Source organism: Argiope bruennichi, chromosome 11, assembly GCF_947563725.1.
Source record: "Argiope bruennichi chromosome 11, qqArgBrue1.1, whole genome shotgun sequence".
Classification (NCBI taxonomy): Eukaryota; Metazoa; Arthropoda; class Arachnida; order Araneae; family Araneidae; genus Argiope; species Argiope bruennichi.
Window position 1 is genome coordinate 64,905,495 of NC_079161.1, and position 14,982 is coordinate 64,920,476.

Consider the following 14,982-nt stretch of genomic DNA (forward strand, 5'->3'; position numbering starts at 1 on the left):
CCAATATTGCAGGTGAATTAACTGGTTACCAGAGGCAATTACTATATAATTGCCAAAATTCAGGAAAAACTTGCACAATCCAGCAAAGACAATTTCAATTCAAAATGGTAAGAAAGTTAGATTTGTTCAATAATATTTTCAATAGTAAGGGAAATTTAAAAAAAAAAAATGCGGTTAATTTCTAATTAATTAAAATTTTGAAAGAAGTCACTGTGGTTCTTGCACTGAGGTTCACATTTCCTACTTACAAAGTATATTTTTAGCATTTTCAACTTCCAAAGTATATATATTAGTAGATCTAAGTCAAATCTGCTCATCAGTACATACATAAATATTTTTATTAATATAAGGGTAAATCATCTAAATTCAAAGAGATACATACTTTCTTTATCAAATTCCTGAATACAGGGCAGCCCCGAATCTGGCTCAACGGTTTCTAAAAATATTGTCCATGGACTAGTACTATCAGCAATATCTATGATCTAAATAAAATATTATAAATGAATGGGAACAGGAAATTATATGTTTTGTTATATGCTTGTTATATTAACCAAATGACAACATTAGTAATTTATACTTACACTTTTATTAGAATCTACTTCTAAGTCAACAGCCACTGGTCGACAAGTCTGATTCGTTCGGTATATCAGTGGCCAAGGCCGTATCATTTCAAGAGGGTATTTCTAAATAAAACGCATACAAAGAATGAGACGAAGGTAGCATCGAAAAGAGAATTGAGAACTATGGTATTGCATTCATTTCATACCATTTGCTCAGCAACAAGTTCCATGAAATCTCTCAGGGTTGACATCTTCTTTACTTTAAAACACCTTCACAGAGGAAATGATAACAATTAAACTGATGAACATTTTAAAATTATTTTTACAAATACTTTTTAAAAAATGTGATTAATAAATTTATTTCCCTGGCAGAACTATCATTACTAATACACTAATTTAAATTTTATCTAAATAGCAATCATTCTATTTCTGGCAATGTACAGATAACCTACAAAAATATATGAGGGGAAAAGACCAAGGCATGACATTAAGGCCATTCTTAATAATAATAAAGATATAAATTTGTTATTCCCTTTTTTTAGTTAAAAGAACTTCTAATTTTCTTCCTTCTTTCTAATCTAAATATAAAACTAGTTATTTCGTAGAAAACATGAAATAACAATGTACAGATAACCTACAAAAATATACGAGGGAAAAAGAACCAAGGCATGACATTAAGGCCATTCTTAATAATAATAATAATAAAGATATAAATTTGTTATTCCCTTTTTTTAGTTAAAAGAACTTCTAATTTTCTTCCTTCTTAATAATCTAAATATAAAACTAGTTATTTCGTAGAAAACATGAAATAACATCTACTCACCTATAATTTATTTTGTCTGGGTCAAACAGGTCTGTTCCTTGATGGCCACAAAAGCTATCAGAAGTAACAATTTGTACAGTCATGTATAAATGAGCTTCATTCCGTTCCTTACGCCTGAGAGTTTCTTGGCGCCTGTAAAAAAAGTTTTATTTAAAACCAGTAAAAATTCATGAGACACTTTTCCACATTTAGTAACATTCTACCAATTACAGAAATAAATTAAGTTGGTGAAACGGGCGATTTAATTACATAATATTATATATATATATACATACACACACACATATACATTAGCTTGGAAAAGCAAGAAAAAAAGAACATGAAGCAGTTGTGCGTCTATGATATCACAATGTATTTCTTTTAATTTCTAAACAAATAAAATTCTTCGATTGAAGCTAAGTACATCAATCGGAAATCTGTACAAAAATTATAAATATTAACAACCGATTCATTATTGTTGGGCATTATATTAGATATGATGGGGGAGGGGGATAGAAGAAATAACATATAGTGTGGAAAAAGCTATATCCATACGGAAAATGAATAGTATGGAAAAATCTTTATATCAATTACATTACTGAAATAATAATACAAAAAACTCATTTCAGGCACCATAGTTTTTTAACACCTACATGCAAACACAAATTTCACCCAAGACTATACTTATGTACTAAGCTACTTAAACCCGATATATTACTAGTTTAATTTTTACTTTCTGGTGCATAAAAAAACAATTACTGCAAAATACTGTAATTGATTTATTTTCCCTTTTAGCTTCATCCGAGTCAGTAAAAAAGTTTTTTTCGTTATATTTATTAATTTCTGAGCATAAATAAATAATAATTTTTTTTAAGAAAAGCAAAACCATGAAGAACAAAATTTAGCATGCAATCTTTTTACTACACCCATAGATTTCAAGCATAATTTGGATAAAATATTTGAAAAAGAATCCTGTCTATTCCTTTTATTTTCTTAAAACTTAATTACTAAAAAAGACTAACTAAACTAAAAATTCAACTCTAAATAACTAAATTATTTCAAAGACAAAATGAATCCCACAATGCAGTTTATTAAAAAAATTCGTTCAATAATTATCCAAAAATTTATAAATTCAAGGTAATTTACCTTTCCTCTGACAGCCTTTCAACCAACTGATCAGGAATATCTTGTTCAGTCACTGGTTGTAAAACATCAGCTATAAATGAGAAAATAATTAGTGCATATAGTGGCATAGCAGAGTATACAAGACAGAGGAACTTATGAATAATTTTGATCAATCTTTTGTTATTTTTGATGAAATGGTAACAAAAAAAAGTGACGATGACATATTGTGTTGTAAAAGAAGGGAACGTTCCCACCAATATTTTTATATATATTCAAGGAGCCATTAGTAAATTATCTGTAAATAATTGTTATATATGTATACTTTTGTGTTGCAAAGATAAACATATGGAAATATTTTTAAAAATAGATTTTATAGTAATTCTTTCAAGCTTCTCAGTTTAACACAAATAAATTTCAGCATTGCTCTCTTTGTGAATGATCTTCTACCTATTGGCCAAACCATTGTACAGAAAAGTTATTCAGAAAGCATATTTCCCAAAAAACTCCAAAAGATTTTATGACAAAATTGATGTTTCTTTTTCCATATCAGTAGCACAGAAGTCAATATAATACAATAGAACCAATAAATCATCAAGTTTTATTGCTAATCAGACAGGTGGTCCATTAGGTAGTCACTCCACAAATAAATTCTACTACTCTTTTCCATTGTGTCAGTAATTGCAAGATGGCGCACAAAGGGAGATAACTAAATTCAAACCCAGTGACATTTTATTTTGAAGCGACTTGAGGATTGAGAAAATAAATTAGTTTTTGCATCTAAATCTTCACTTTAAGATACAAGATGCTGTCTGGTTTATTAGACTCATATTTCAAAGAACTTTAAATATAGTGAATATTATAAATACATATTCAGCATGTGCAAAAACGAATTTTAACTAAAATGGAATTATAATTTGAATGTTATTTAAGACAAATATTTTGAAGGAAATATAGAAAGCTGGTAAAATTAAAAAATTAATTAAAATAAAAGATTATAAAATTAAGTCATAGATCCTTTTAACTGATAATAATCAAAAATAACAAAATTTCAATATAACATGGTTGTATCATTAAAAAGGAAAATTTAACAGGCAAATTCATTCATGTTTTAAGATCTGGAATTTCCCACAACAATCATTTCATTTCATATGCATGGAAATAGTGTTTTTTTTTTTTTTTTTTAATTTTAAATAAAATTTGCTAACAACAGAACAACACAGGAAACAAACAAGTTCCTCACACACTATCAGTCCACTACTCTGTTAAAAACTAATTAGTAAAGCAGTCAATATATATTGCTTCTTTTATCATTATGTTTGTTATACAGTAAATAACTTTTGAAAGAAAGCAAAGGAGGGGGAGGGGACTTTTTGAGACAAATGAGAAACTTATTTGAATTTGAAGCATATGTTAAAATCAGCTGTAATGCATATATACATACCTATTGCACTGTCTCTTATATAAACCAACATATAGGCATTTGTACAATGCTTTACAGTGATATCATCTTCATTCCCACCAAAATTATGATCAACAGCTTCTTGTTTTGAACACCGAGAGACAACATCATCATCAAACTTACACCACTACAATAAAAGTCAAAAATGAATTTCAGAACAAGGTCAATGTATTTTACAAGTTCGAAAATAATGTATAGAAATAGACTGATCCCCAATTTTCATTTACTTCAATTAGCTTCTTAACTTTCGAATATCAGCTAATATCTATTAATTCTCTCAATCATCCACATCATGAAATTTCAGGGATGGTTTTGAAATTTGGGAAAAAATAAACTGGCTAATTTATAAGTAAAATGATTGAACATTTGCAAAAGTTTGAATTAATATTTTGTACCATTTTTTTAAAAAAAATAACATTACTAGCTTAGAGCTAAAGCAAAAGAAAACAGCAATGAAGTAATTTTGTATTAATTTATGATGAAAGCTAATAAGTATTCATTATAGCAATCAACTAAGCAAATGGAAAACAAAACAATAGCTTTTATACTTGACATAACATTTTTTCATATAAATATGAGGAAACAAAATTCTACATTTCTTTCATTTTAATTCCTAATTTTTTTATGTTTTCTGCCATTACTTATACTATATTTAATACTCCTAACTGCTTCATTGAACATCCTAGAAGATACTCATCTTGCAAGTTAAACTAATTAATATGAAAAGCATTTTAAGGTATCAAGAGTATAGAGCCTACCTTGCCATCGCCTTTAGGATTAATAAAAACTACATAATGGCCTCCATGGTTATCTCCACTGTGGACTAAAACAGCATGTAATGTATACACAGGAGGATCAGTTTCCTCTTCACTCTTTAAGAATTCTTCCAAATTAAGCTTTTCAGGAAATTCAAATCTAGATTAAAATTTTATATACTCAATCTTTAAAAATTAAAAAGGGACACTTTGAATAGAAGACAAAAGCATACTTTAAAATGCAAAATTCTCTTACCTTAAAAATTAATAAAATTATTTGAGTATTTTAATGAATTAAACTGTAATAAGTAAATAATATATTATATATATATGATTATATCATTGTTAAAGACAGTTTCTTTATTCTAGAAATGTAGGAAGCAACACATTTTATGCACTAACTGATTTCTCATTTTTAAATAAAGGTTGGTGAAGATATATCTATAATATTCAATCAATGATTAGATAATATTTCTGAAGTAATATACAAGTAAAGAATTAATAAGTAACTTAATAATAATGCATACAAAAATATCAAATGGAAAATTAATTACAAGTAATAATTCCTTAAGAGAATTATTACTCTTAAGGAATAATTCTGCACCTGAGGACTCATTAACTGAGCAAAATATAAAAGTAAAATGTTTGCAACATATCACTAATTATGTTCAAGACTTAATTAGAGATGAAACATAAAATAACTATTTAAAAACTGCAGAACTATATAGTTCACATTAATATTAAATAATTCAACCATAAATTTAAATTTTATGTAAGTTTTGACTAAAATTTATTAAGAGGGGAAAAAATCCTGAATTTAAATTAATTGCTGATACACATCCTTTTGCCCCAGCTTTGATTTTAGTTGTTCCAAATTTATATTTTAGACAGATATAATTGCTCCATGATAAATCTGCCTTATTTTAAAATAATCACTGTTTCTTTTTCTATCAGTTCACTTTCAGCCAGTTTACCTTATTAGCTCCATATCCTTCTACATCCATTATCTATAACACTTCTTAAATATATATTTCATATAATGCAATATCAACAAATTATTGAAGAATGGATATTTCCAAAGAATTTTAATTAAATGAAGTAAATATTTTCAAACATTGTTCAAAATTATTTAACAGACATTTATTACTAGCTGAATATACAGGTGAAGTAATATTTAAAAAAACATCTTTTAACACAATTTTGTTGATCAAAGAAACGAACACTATTTGTTAGACATTTATAATTTTTTTTCAATAAATAGAAAAATATTTTTTTTAAAAATCATAGCTCAGATTAGCATCATAAACTCTTATACACATTTTTGTAAAGATGAGCCAATCCAGTATTTTCGTATTTATGCTACAATAAGACTTCCCCTAACACACACACATTTTTTTTAAAAATGGTTTTGCTAAAAATTCTTTCACAATAGCATTGTCATGAGTGAGGATTTGAGACGAGGGCATTTTTTTGTGTAGTTTTTTTTATAGTTTTTCACTATATATCTATTACTTCATAGTTGCTGGAGAATATGTTAGCTCTTTTTAGTTAATTCATAATCAATTGTGACAAAGGTTTTCATCAATAATCTTACATCAATTTTACTAAATAATCAGTACCTGTCATTTATTTTTATGTTCTGATCTGTAAGTGGATCATATTGAAACCGCAAAAGATGCAGATGTAGCACTGGAGGTAGAGAAGAGAAGAAAATGCCTTTTTCAGCTTCTTGGAGACCATATTCACCAGCATCATACTTATTTTCCCCATCCAAAGTTTCTGTCGCACAGTAGTCTTTAAATGATTCAATGACTAGAAAATCAAGTATTTTTATGTCATTAAAAAGGGAATATTAAAAATATAAATTAAAATTCAAACACAAATGGTCTTTTTTTTAAAAAGTAACAATCTCTTTTCAGGTGAAAACATTTTTCCTGCCCATTTTTATTTAACTAATGTCTTTATCAAAAGAAAATAAATGTAAAAAATAATGGAAAATGTAATTTAAAATAGTTACTAAGCAATTCCAGAAAACTGATAAAAATAAAAATGAAATTTCTCAATTAGTTTTACATAAAAGCAAATAAAGTGGGGAAAAAATTTAATTATAAAAAAAATAAAAATCTTTACTCAACTTAATTTTAAGAAAGAGATTCAGAAATTTTTTTCGCCATACATTAGGTGTGACCCATGATTTGAGATATTTGCTTTATTGGATATTTGTATTTTTTTCGATTGAATGAAACCAAATGAATCCATGTTATTTTATAAATTATTCTCTAAACAAAGTGAAAGGGAGAACTGAAGTACAAGAAGAAGTTTAAATAGGTGAAACAGCTTCTTAAAAACATGATTACAAACGACTTAGCAGCATACATAAAAGAGATGAGCATGCTATCAATGTGCAAGATTTAACCATATGTACATATCACTGTTTATAACTTTAATAAATTAATACATATATTGGTGTAAAATATATTATTATTATATAGTAGACAAGATCAAGACAACTGATACTAGTTCTAGAATACTATTAGTGATAAATTTTTTGGTAACATCCTGAAAATAGCTAATTGATTTATAGACAAACAAATTAGACAACAACACTAAACCATATATTACCATAACGAAGCAACAAGAAAAATAGTAAAAAAGAAATTTATTTTATGATGGCAGTTACTCAGGATAATTTCTTTACTCGCATAGTTATAGGTCACTGTAACGAGTGAAAAGTTTTAGAGGCATCCCCTACGAAAGTAAACATATTTCTAAAAACAGGACAGTGAGTAAACAGATTGTGAAGAATGTACGTTTCAAAAGTACACATTTCATTACCACTGAGAGACAAAATCAAACTGCTTATGGATTTCAATACTGAATTCATTCAATAAATGTTACAGACACATTGTAAAGCAACATCCTATTTTGGTCTTAAATATACAATAATTAAAAATAAGAATACAAAACTTCTTACTGTTTTTCTTTCCTTTGACATTTAACTGTATGTCATAGAATGGTTCTTTTCGACTGGAGGTGTAATTTACATGTTTGCAACGGAGGAAAGACTGAAACAAGAAATAAATGTTCATATTCTTTATAATATTTGAAATAGTTGAAATCAAACTAAACAACAAAACAGATATAATACAGATTGGGATTTTTTTTCAAAGCTGAATTTCATAAAATAAAGAATAAAATTATCACCAAAAAGTAAGTTGTGATTAATGAACAACAGAATGAATAAACTTAAAGTAAAAGTATTTAGGATACTAAAAACATTTTGTAATTATTATATAAAAAGAAATTAACTGATCTCAAGAGTGATAAAATAAAATTCTGAAAACACAATAATCTGCTTTTTTGTGGTACTTTGTAGTTGAACTAACACCTCTCATAAAAGACAAGGATACAATAATGCTGAAATTTAATCAATATTTATATATGAAACATAACATGTACCTATTGTAGCAATTAAAAACTTGAAATCCCTAAATATCAAGACAAAGAAATAAAGCAAAGCTTAACCTTTTTTTAAACATAAATATTCTATCATAAAAAATTCATCATCTTCCAATTTTTTCGTGAATCTGAGCACAAAAATTATGCTTCTTGATTAAAAGGTGCAATATGTACTATTTACATAGGTACTAGAAATTTTGCAAGCTTTTCATCTACTTAAAATACTAACTAGATCATCTTCCCACCATAATTTCATAGCAAAATGCAATTTAAAATAATTTAAGAAGGAAAGTTTTAAATTACCGTCATCTTTCCTTCAAAAAGCCTGGGAATTGTTCCTTCAACACATGTTCCTTTCATTTTGCTTTCCATATTATCTAAAAGCTGAAAATAAAAAATAACATATATTTAAATCTTTCCTAGTTGCATACAATCAAAAAAGAATATTTTAAGTATTTTAAGAGTGACTGGTAGATACAGAAATCATTACTTACAACACGACACAATTCTTGTACATCATGTTGCATAAAAGAATCTAAAGTTTCCCACCTATATTCATAAAGTATAAAAAAATTAATGTTTATTATTTTTTTCATAGACAAACATTCAAAATATATAGAAATCTTTAAAGAGAGAGAAAGGGGGAGAATCAAAATTCCAAGAATCAGATATCAATAATGTTTTTTTAATTTTCAAAGCAGATTTTTTTCTTTTCATTTTTCTTTTTAAATAAAATGGTAAGTCATATTTGAAGCTTTAAATGTTGAATTTATTTATCATAATAGAAAAAAAAAAAAAAAAAGATGCTTAAATATTAGTGCAAAGTGGCAACCAGAGATATCCAACTTCCAGTTCATTTTATGTACATGTAACTAAATAATATGAATTGGTTCTATACAGAAAGATATTCAAAATAAAATATAAAACACTGTGTGATTTACTAATAAATTTTTGCTTACACATTGCAGTACTGATTGAAAAAGATATATAAAAGATCTAAAAAAAAAAAATGTGGTTTCTGACAAGAAATCTGGTATTGAAATTTTTTTAAAATTTTTCTTAAACTTAAAAGGAAACAAATATATCTCAACAGCTTAAAATGGGTTAAGTAATACTATTAATATCAGAATAATTAATGCAAATAAGTAACATTAATATAACTGGGATTAGTCTTCCTTTTTATATTAGGGATAAATAAAGATACAAATAATAAGCATAGTTCAGAGAAATATCTCAATATGAGTAAAAAACATTTTTAATCTAGGAAGATGCACAATAAGTCCCCAAAAGATTTAAAAATATATAATACAAAATCACTTTTTACAGTAGGAAAACTCTTTTTATAAAAATTGCATTAAAGGTCATTTTGAAGATTACTCATAGCATTTCAAGATTCTATGTTCTTATCTCAGAAAATAAACCACAGACGCCTGATGCATATACTCACATTTTAATATTAGATTACTTATATATATTGTTTTTCCTCTATAACAATTTAAATTTGTATCTTGTATATTTCTCAGTTTTTTAAAGTGAATAATCCTTACATCTATTTTTAAAAACTTCACGATTAAAATATTTCTAAATATGGAATTACAAAGGATATATTTATTTGAAAATATTCTTTTTAGCACTTTATTTATTGTACTTTTGTGCAATTAACATTTTCTACAGAATGAATATAATTTTGATTTATGTTTTGTTAGAAGAAAAAATTATCTGTTAAATAAATATAAGGGATGTGCATCTTCGCAAGTTAAATATATCCAGAAGACAAAAGAAAGCTATCAATATTCTAAATTACAGTATACTTCTGAGTATCCAACCAAATATGGAGGAAGGACTGGCCAGAAAAAAACCAGATAGATCAGAGTTCTATGAATTCATTTCTTCGCCCACAAATGTCAGAAGACAAAGTTTTTATCCAAAACTCACTGTTAAAATGCATATTTTCTCACTTATAGAGTACTAAGCTCTTCATTTATCTCAATGCAAATAGAGCAGCAGCCTGGTGAATCATAGAAGTAGTTGCCAGTAATGTGTTGAGTTAAACTAAAAGGTTCTAAACTGGTAGTTTATATATATTTATCTACTATACTGTACATTTCAAAAGTTTATTAGAGAAAAAGAAAGTTAAAGGATATAAACTGTTCGCATTTTAACAAATTCTGTAATGACAAACTTAAAAATTGGCTCAAACTAATTTTATTTTTCGCCAATGATTAATTACATGGATATGGAAAGATAACTCTAAGATAAAGAGTCAGAACTTAGTTTTAAGGTTTTGAAAAAGTCTTTAATAGATGCCTTGTCTTCCACATTTAATTATGACGAAAGAAAACTAGACTGGATAGTCGCAAACTGGGAGGGCATGGTACTTGCAAATATAAAATGTTTAAAAAAAAAATTCAAAAGAAAATGCTCTAATTTTATAACATATTTTATAGAATCCAAAATGCTTCCCGTTATAAAAAGAAAGGGGAAAAAATACAAACCCAAAAGATTTAGTGAGTTTTTTTGTACCAACAGGCCTATCAGAAAACTGGAGTTCATAGAATACTCTTTGTAATGCCAATGCAACACTTCTGGAAGAATCATCACTTTCTGTGGGTATCTGGTAAACTGCCTAAAGAGGAGAGAAATTGACAAAAATAATTACACTCTATTATACCAAAAAATACAAGTGCAAATAATAATAATAATAAAATACAAAATATTATTATTACACAATGCAAAAAAGTAAATGTTTATTTTCTTAATGAGAAAATATTATAATAATAAATTTAATTTCTTATGGTTACACACCTATAAAACAAAAATAAGAATGAAATAATATATAAATAAAATATTTTAGCAAACTTTAATTCCTACATCATAAAACTAATTTAATTTACACATCAATTTCGATGATTGTTGTATAATCTTGAAATATCAGCAATTCAGGTTGGAACAAAACTACATTAAGTGTAGGTATTTTCTATCGAAAAGGTAATGTTTAACTACCTAACAATTATTTAATTTTGTTTTGTTCAGTAATTTGAATTACAATGCAAACTGGAGTTTCTAACAGAAACCTAAGCAGACCAATGAATAGACGTAGACCAATGTCAAAATATAATAAGGAAATATGTTTTTAGACAAAAACATAGAAAAAACTTACTTTTCTCAATTTGTTAGTGAAGAATAATGTCTGTAATAACGAGTTCATATAGCATGTAGCACCTTGATTTTTTAGACCAACATAACCTGTATGCTTTTTTGAGTCCCAACTATAAGAGAATAGATAGAAAATGGACATTTAAGATGCAAAACTTTTTATTTAATATTCAGAACACATTATATAATTAGTTTAATTTCAATAAAATACTTTTTCTATGCTGTAAAAATATCTTTCCTTTTTAAGCTTATGAAACAATGCAAAAAACCTTTTTAATTTACACTAAAAAATAAAAGATGTTTCTCAAACAACTAACTTAAATTTTAATAGACAATACATATCACTGAAATACTTTTATCACAATTAAAAAGCTATATCAATTCAAACACTTCAACCAATTTATACATAAGATATCAAACCATCCATTTCAGTGTACTCAGTAAAGAAGTGTCTTGAATTGTTAAGAAAATTCCCATTTTCTTTAAAATCTACACATTATATAAACATACACATATCTCAAACTAATGATAGCTCTTAATCTAATTTAATTAATTTCCTAATTTTTATCTTCATTTAGCCCATATTAACTTCATTCTAAAATGGTTTCTTATTTACTGAGTTAATTCCAGTTTCTATTTAATTTCTCTGAACACGCATTTTAGGAAACCAATGAATCAATAGCAGGTCCTCACGCTCTGAAAGAAGACATAAAAATACAAACATTCTTTAAAAGATAGCTAAATTTCATTTTCCTAAATCTATAAGTATCAAAGAAATTCCTATCAAAATCTCATTGTAAACCACTGAACGGAAAAAATTTGGACTCTGTGACGCATAAGCGGATGTCAATTTTATCATCACTTCTTGTATATAAAATGCCTCCCATAGTGAAACAAATTAAAGTTTTAAAATTTCAAAGGTTTATATATACATAAACACATGTACAAGTATAATTATATAGTTACACTTAGAAGACTGTAGAAGACATTAACATTTACAAATTTCAAGTCAAAAACCTTTTTTGAAAGTGTATTCATAAAAGAAAATTATATTCTTAATGTTTTTCCAAATAAAAATAGCTACATGAAAGGAAGTCTAATAAAATTACACAAAGAGATACCTTTTATATTTCCAACAGATTATGCACATTGATACTCTGTTTTAAATAATAGACAGTATCACCAAAAAGAACATAAGTTGGATAAACTATCAAAATTTGAAGCTTAAAAATTTTTTTTAGCAGTGGATGCCATGAAGACCATGTTACATAACCTATTTAATTGAAAATTTTAGCAACCATTAATGGTGAAATAGCTGGTTGCCAAAGGTGGTTTGGAATAAATAAAATTAAGTTCAATTCAAAATAAAAATATTTCTTTCTTGGTGCAATAAGTAGGTTCATATTTTGTTTTGTTCTTCTTTAATAAGAGAAGCGTTTTTCCCCCCCTTTTTTACATATTAATGTCTATAAAATGATTAGGCATTCTATAGAATGCTGGTATTTCAGACTCTAATGGTAAAAAAATTAAATTTAATGAACTTGTGACAAGATTTGGAAATCACTTGTTTAAACGAAAAATATGTAATAAAGAAGTAGCTGGAATAAAATTCTTTTTAAAATCAATATAAGTGTTACAAAGATGTCTATACTTTCATAAAATACTGGGTGGTTATAATTAAATTTCCCATATAAAAAACAGCATCATACGGATAAACAAACAACAGCAAATGGATAAACAGATTGCAGCGACATTTAGTGTATAGACTATACATGAAATGCACTCACGGAATTTCGAAACAAATTTTTTAGTTCCAAAATGTCCACCAGAGGACGCTTTTTCCTGAGAAACATTAAATTTAACACAATAAACGACCAAAATGGAATACAGGAACAATATTAACAATCTATAACAAGAATTGTGAGTAATAAAATGTAAAACCAAAAGCAGTCAGTTCTAGGAAAAAAATGCAGAGATTTACATGCTTGCGAAGAAAAAGCTTTATGCGAAACAGGTTAGGGTAAGAAACGTTTGCAGAAGTTGTCATGTTTTATGTCAATGTTTCCAGCTGTAATGATGACAGTATCTTGTTGCGATGTTGAATGACTTAAAGAAATTCATAACATTTCATGTGCGAAACATCACAACTGATCAGTTATGATCTGCTGTTGAACACACTGTCCACCGACTTGAAAATTTTGCAGGTGAATGAGGGTGGTCACATGGAGAACATTTCCCTACATCGACCTGTACATGATTAACAACTGTTTCTCTTGTGCAATTTCGTCCTAATATGTTCTTGTTTCTGCAAACTGAACTTTTTTTCTTCTTTCTCAAACAGCATACTGTTATTTTTTCCTTACCTTTACTTAATGTGGTTCGTTGACAAGGTGATCAAAAACCAGTCAATAAATATTAATATTGTTTGTGTAGTCTGTTTTGGTCATTTATTGTGTTAAAATTAATGATTTTCCAAAAAAAAGCACCATCTAGTGGACAATTTGGAACTAAATTTTTTTTTCCTTCAAAATTTTGTGAGAGCACCTCGTGCATAGTCTATAAACCAAATTTAGTTGCAATCCGTTCACCCGTTTGTATTGTAGGATGCAGTTTATAGGAGTAGTTTAATTATAACCACCCTGTATAATAAAATCATTTGGCAAATAACTATTGCTTATTTCTTCATAACAATCTAAGAATATTTTTATTCATTGAATACATTTATTATGCGATACCACTGCCTCTAAAATAGGTATTCTTTTTTCAAATGAACTATTATCTCCTAACCATTTTCAATTATCATTTAATTTTATGATCAATTTACATCTGAGGTGTATTTGTTTAAAGAAGCAATTAATTTATGAGCCAACTTTCAACTTTTAGTTACTCAAATGCAACAGCTCAATGATATTATTATCAACAATTTTATCATATCAATTTTCTTATATAATTAATTACATGGCATTCTTATATGAGCAGCTTAATTAGTTGTTGGAGTTGTTTATTGCTAATTTTTAAAAAAGACTTATTTTCATATTGGTATATTCTAATAAAATTAAGTATACTTTGTTCATGCATTTAATTTCATTTATTCATATGATTTTGTAAAACAACTATCTTTTGACAATGTCATTTTAAAACTTTTATAGAAGATGATTAAACCAAAAAAGTCACAATTAATAAAACTGACTTTCTTTTGAAATATTGACAAAATCAAACAACCTTTAAATATTTTATATCATGTGGAGGAGCAAGAACAAATTAATAAACAAAACAAATTGTTAATTATTAATATTGGATTATTAATTCTATAAAAAAAATCAAAAAGAACCTAAGCACATGAAACATTTTTTTGTTGTGTAAAACTAAATTGATAATATTCAGAATGACCAAAAGCTATATAGTCTTTAATATTCAGAATGACCAAAAGATATATAGACTATAATATTCAGAATGCACAAAAGATATATAGTCTTAATTCTTTCTCCTAACTTTATTAATAAGGTTTTTAATCTGTGCATTATTACATATAATTTTACATTTTAGAGGATTACTAAGTTTTCTCATAAAATTATAAAAAGAGAAAATTCAGTAAGATCAAGAATGATACATACTGATTTTTTTAATAAGTAATTTATTCCTAAAGTTAATTTATAACTTTATACT

General features: G+C 26.7%; 1 protein-coding gene across 2 annotated transcripts in view; it reads right to left on the reverse strand.

The window, feature by feature from the left end:
• LOC129957021 (ubiquitin carboxyl-terminal hydrolase 7-like) overlaps positions 1 to 14,982 on the reverse strand; it is a 53,199-nt gene that overhangs the window by 24,200 nt on the left and 14,017 nt on the right. For both annotated transcript variants that reach the window (XM_056069129.1, XM_056069128.1), the window contains exons 8-20: positions 11,321 to 11,429; positions 10,656 to 10,786; positions 8,655 to 8,709; positions 8,464 to 8,544; positions 7,676 to 7,766; positions 6,321 to 6,513; positions 4,705 to 4,861; positions 3,929 to 4,073; positions 2,509 to 2,578; positions 1,384 to 1,515; positions 767 to 830; positions 582 to 683; positions 383 to 482 (exon numbers count right to left, since the gene is read on the reverse strand). In XM_056069129.1, the coding sequence (XP_055925104.1) occupies positions 383 to 482; positions 582 to 683; positions 767 to 830; positions 1,384 to 1,515; positions 2,509 to 2,578; positions 3,929 to 4,073; positions 4,705 to 4,861; positions 6,321 to 6,513; positions 7,676 to 7,766; positions 8,464 to 8,544; positions 8,655 to 8,709; positions 10,656 to 10,786; positions 11,321 to 11,429 (1,430 nt within the window). The remainder of the gene's footprint in view (positions 1 to 382; positions 483 to 581; positions 684 to 766; positions 831 to 1,383; positions 1,516 to 2,508; positions 2,579 to 3,928; positions 4,074 to 4,704; positions 4,862 to 6,320; positions 6,514 to 7,675; positions 7,767 to 8,463; positions 8,545 to 8,654; positions 8,710 to 10,655; positions 10,787 to 11,320; positions 11,430 to 14,982) is intronic.